Source organism: Muscardinus avellanarius (assembly GCF_963383645.1).
Source record: "Muscardinus avellanarius genome assembly, chromosome: 5".
In the NCBI taxonomy this organism is placed as follows: domain Eukaryota; kingdom Metazoa; phylum Chordata; class Mammalia; order Rodentia; family Gliridae; genus Muscardinus; species Muscardinus avellanarius.
The window spans coordinates 78,959,236-78,963,272 of record NC_137790.1 but is presented as its reverse complement, the minus strand read 5'-3'; the positions used below and the strand labels follow the sequence as shown (position 1 = coordinate 78,963,272).

Here is a 4,037-nt window from a genome sequence, read left to right as displayed (position 1 = left end):
ATGGTCCTCTTCACCCTACGTGGTAAATTTTCCTTAGGCAAACATCCCTAAAAGGCCCTCACCTTTAATCCTAAAGGTCTATTTCCCCCACAAGATCTGACGTTTCTAAGATGGTTGGTAAACAAAGGACCCATGGGAATGTCTAAAGGATATGTTCTAAAAGAGAAATAACACTTGGTCAAGACCCAGATGCCACCCATTAATTAGATGTCTGGAACCTGAGGGTTCTGATGAAAACCAGGTCTCCATCCCTGCTCTACACCCCCTCACAGGGACCTCCTATAAAAGAAGAGCTGTGAGACCCCAAATGCCCCTCCTACTCCTGAGGTGGCCACATTCTCCCTCGAATGGGGACCCCCCCCCACACTTTCCTAAGCAAGTTTCTGTCTTTGTCTCTGAACCACTCATGCTGAAACTTCTTTCTGCCATGGAAGCCGCGGACCCCGCTGATCCTGAGGAAACTGCTCTGGATCGTGGTGAGTCCATGGCACGCCGAGTCTGCAGAGCCGCAGCGCTGCTGTCTGCTGTCGGGGCCTCCCGTCCTGAAAGCCGAAAGCCACAGGCCAGAGGGTTCATCTTGATTGACACCACATGGGAGGTGGGCAAAGCTGAGTCCCTGACACAGAGCCAGGCCCTGCCGCCACGCTTTCTGGTCACTTCTGCTTCTATCATTTCCTCTATTTCCTGTGTCCATTAAAAACACAATTTCAGGGAGAGAAATGGAAACAGACATTTGACTTTTTTTTTTTTTTTTTTTTTGGTGGTACTGGGGATGGAACCCTTCTACCTCCAAGCTACACTCCCAGACCTATTTTATATTTTTATTTGGAAACAGGGTCTCTTAAGCCAGCGCAGCTGGCTTCAAACCTGCACGATCCTCCTGTCTCCACCTCACAAGCGTGGGGATTACAAGCGTGTGCCACCATGCCAGGCGACATTTGACTTTTGAACTGGATGTCAAGAGGGGTGGCCTCCGCTTTGTAGGGCTGGAAGAGTGGTGAACACCCCTCAGGGCTAGAACTCTGAGCAGGGAGAGAATGGGGTAGAATGGAACAATAGCGAAACACTAGGATGGGTGCTTTATTTTCCAGAGCTCGTTGTAGCTTTCAGGGGTGCTTTGTAAGGCAGTAAGGATGGGTCTTGGCAGGTCTCACTCTCCTAGAGGGGTTTAGGAGGGGAGAGGAGGAGGAGACACTGGGTGGTGCAGGCCTGGCTCCACCTCCCCCACAGTGGAGCTGTGACCACGTCCCTAAGGTCAGATAAGCCAAAGCTTCTGATTCCCGTTCCCCTCCACCCAACCCGCACCTGCTTGGGGCCCAGAGGCCACCACCCAAGCTCCCGGCTCTCTCCACCTTGCACTAGGGCCCCGCTGCCCGGGCCTCAATAGACACTGTGACTCTCACAGAGCCACAGCTCGACGTCAGGTCCCACTTCTCACTGGCATTGTACATCATGGCCGTGGTGCCCGAGCCCTGCCGGGGAGACAGCTGGACGTTCAGCCAGCGACACTGGGCCTCGTCACAGGCCAGCAGGACAGTGCCCTCAGGGTTGCTGTAGGTGCACCGGCTCCGGGCTGCCCTTCCCTCTGCAGCCACATCCCAGCTGCCCCCCAGCTCTCCATCATCCAGCCCCGGGGCCTGAAAACCGAAGCGGCCCTGGGAGACAGGGCACACCAGCTGCTCCTCCCTCAAGGCGGGCACCACCTGTCCCTTGAGGTAGGTGGGGCCCGCGCAGTAGGTGTGGATGTTGAGGAGTTGGTCGCTGTTCTGCTGCAGCCAGCTGAACAGGTAGCCCAGGTGGCAGTCACACTGCCAGGGATTGCCGTGCAGGCCCAGGTTGAACAGGTTGTAGTTGGTGTCGAAGATGCCCCTCGGGAGTGTGCTCAGCTGGTTCCTGGAGAGACTGAGCAGCTCCAGCTTGGACAGATTCTGGAAGACGGCTGGGTGCAAGGACGTCAGGTTGTTGCTGCCCAGGTAGAGCTTGACCAACTCCTCCAGGTCCCCAAAGACTCTGGCGGGGAGGCGGGTGAGGGCGTTGTGTGACAGCGTGAGGGAGGTGAGGCTGGACAGGTTCACAAAGGCATCCTCGGCAACAGTCTCCAGCTGGTTGTGGGACAAGGACAGGCCCAGCAGGCCGGGGGTGTGGGTGAAGAGGCCATCGGGCAGCACCCGCAGCGCGTTCCCCTGCAGGTTCAGAAAGGTCAGGTTGCTCAGGGAGGAGAAGATCGAGCGCGGCAGGTGGCTGATGGCGTTGCGCTGCAGCCACAGCTTCTCCAGGCAGAAGAGCTGCGAGAACACCCATGGGGGCAGCTCTGTGATGGAATTGCTGTCCAGGAAGAGCTCCTGCAGGCGGCCCAGGCGGCTGAACGTGCCCCCAGGGAGGCCAGAGAGCAGGTTGTTGCTCAGCTTCAAGGTCTGCAGGCTGGTGAGCGGGTGCAGCAGCCCCTCCGGGAGCCGGGCCAGCAGATTCTGAGCCAGGTTGAGGGTCTTCAGACGCATCAGAGGCTGGAAGAGCCTCACAGGCAGGTTCTGGAGCCGGTTCCCCTGCAACTGGAGGGATTCCAGGGCACCCATGTGGAGGAAGAAGCCTTCTGGCAGAGACTCCAACATGTCAAAGTTGAGGGTTAATTTGCCCAGTGAGGTCAGGTTGGAGAAGATGTCAGCACTGACGTTGAAGAGGGTGCTGCCTGTGACCTCCAGATCCTCCAGCCTGGGCAGCCCCCCGAAGGCATCTGGCCCAAAGCGACAGAGCTGGGTGTTGAGGAATACCACCTTGGTCAGGTTGGGGCTGCCGCTGAAGGCTCTGGTTTTCACCGTGGTGAATGAGGTCTCCACGAAGACGATGTCTGTGGTGTGCGGTGGGATGTCTGGCGGGATGGCGGTCAGCTGCTCATCCGAGCAGAATACCTCCCGAGGGAAGCAGTCGCAGCCTACTGGGCAGGGCTGGGCAGGCCTGGCCAGGAGCAGGAGGGAGGCCCCGCACAGCCAGGCTGCAGGGAGCATCTTCTAGACCCAAGGAGGGAGAAAAAACAGAAAGGACAGCTTCATCAAAGGCAGTGGCGCAGTACCAGAGCACTGGTCACTGATCCAGAAGATGTATCGGCTTCTGAGGGAGAATCTGCCTCGCTGGGTCACTGGGGGTCCAGTGCAGGGCCTTACACTTGGTAGTGCAAGCAAGCACACCACCACGGAGACACAGCCCAGCCCAGTTTATATTCTTAGCCTTTCAAGATAGGGGAGGTGTCTCAGGCACAAATTCCAAACACAAGTAGGCCAAGGAGTATCAAGCTCTCAGTTTGCTAAGTATTAATTAAAAAGAAAGAAAGAAGCTGGGCGTGGTGGTGCACGCTTGTAATCCCAGCATTTGGGAGGCTGAGACCAGAGCATCGCGGTTTGCGGACAGCCTCAGCTACTTAGTGAGGCCCTCTGCAACTCAGTGAGACCCTGTTTCAAAATAAAGAATAAAAAATAGTACAGGGGGTATAGCTTTGAGGTCAAATGCCCCTGGGTCCCATCCCCAAACCCACGAAGAAGAAGAAGGAGGAGAAGGAGGAGGAGGAGGAGGAGGAGGAGGAGGAGGAGGAGGGAGAAGGAGGAGAAGGAGAAGGAGAAGAAGAAGAAGAAGAAGAAGAAGAAGAAGAAGAAGAAGAAGAAGAGGAGGAGGAGGAGGAGGAGGAGGAGAAGGAGGAGGAGGAGGAGGAGGAGGAGGAAGGAGAAGGAGGAGAAGGAGGAGAAGGAGAAGAAGAAGAAGAAGAAGAAGAAGAAGAAGAAGAAGAGGAGGAGGAGGAGGAGGAGGAGGAGGAAGAGGAAGAAGAGGAAGAGGAAGAAAGAAAGACATGCATCTAACAACAGGTCACAAATGAAGCTTACAAGTACGTTGTGTTTACTCCTCAGTGGTATTTTTTATGTATTACTAGGCAGCCCACACATAAAGATTGGGAAATGTCACATTAAAAGTCCAGATTTCAGGAGGCTGTGTGGGCAGTGAGTTCACAGTTCCACCTAGCAGGGCAGCCGAGGCTCAGCCGCACTGGCCCC

General features: G+C 55.9%; 1 protein-coding gene across 1 annotated transcript; it reads right to left on the bottom strand.

The window, feature by feature from the left end:
- Positions 1 to 1,358: 1,358 nt before the first annotated feature.
- On the bottom strand, positions 1,359 to 3,050 carry CPN2 (carboxypeptidase N subunit 2; the record flags this gene model as incomplete). Its single annotated transcript, XM_080696377.1, has 1 exon — positions 1,359 to 3,050. The coding sequence occupies exon 1, from the start codon at positions 3,000 to 3,002 to the stop codon at positions 1,359 to 1,361; it is 1,644 nt and encodes a 547-aa protein (XP_080552503.1). The 5' UTR covers positions 3,003 to 3,050.
- Positions 3,051 to 4,037: the final 987 nt, after the last annotated feature.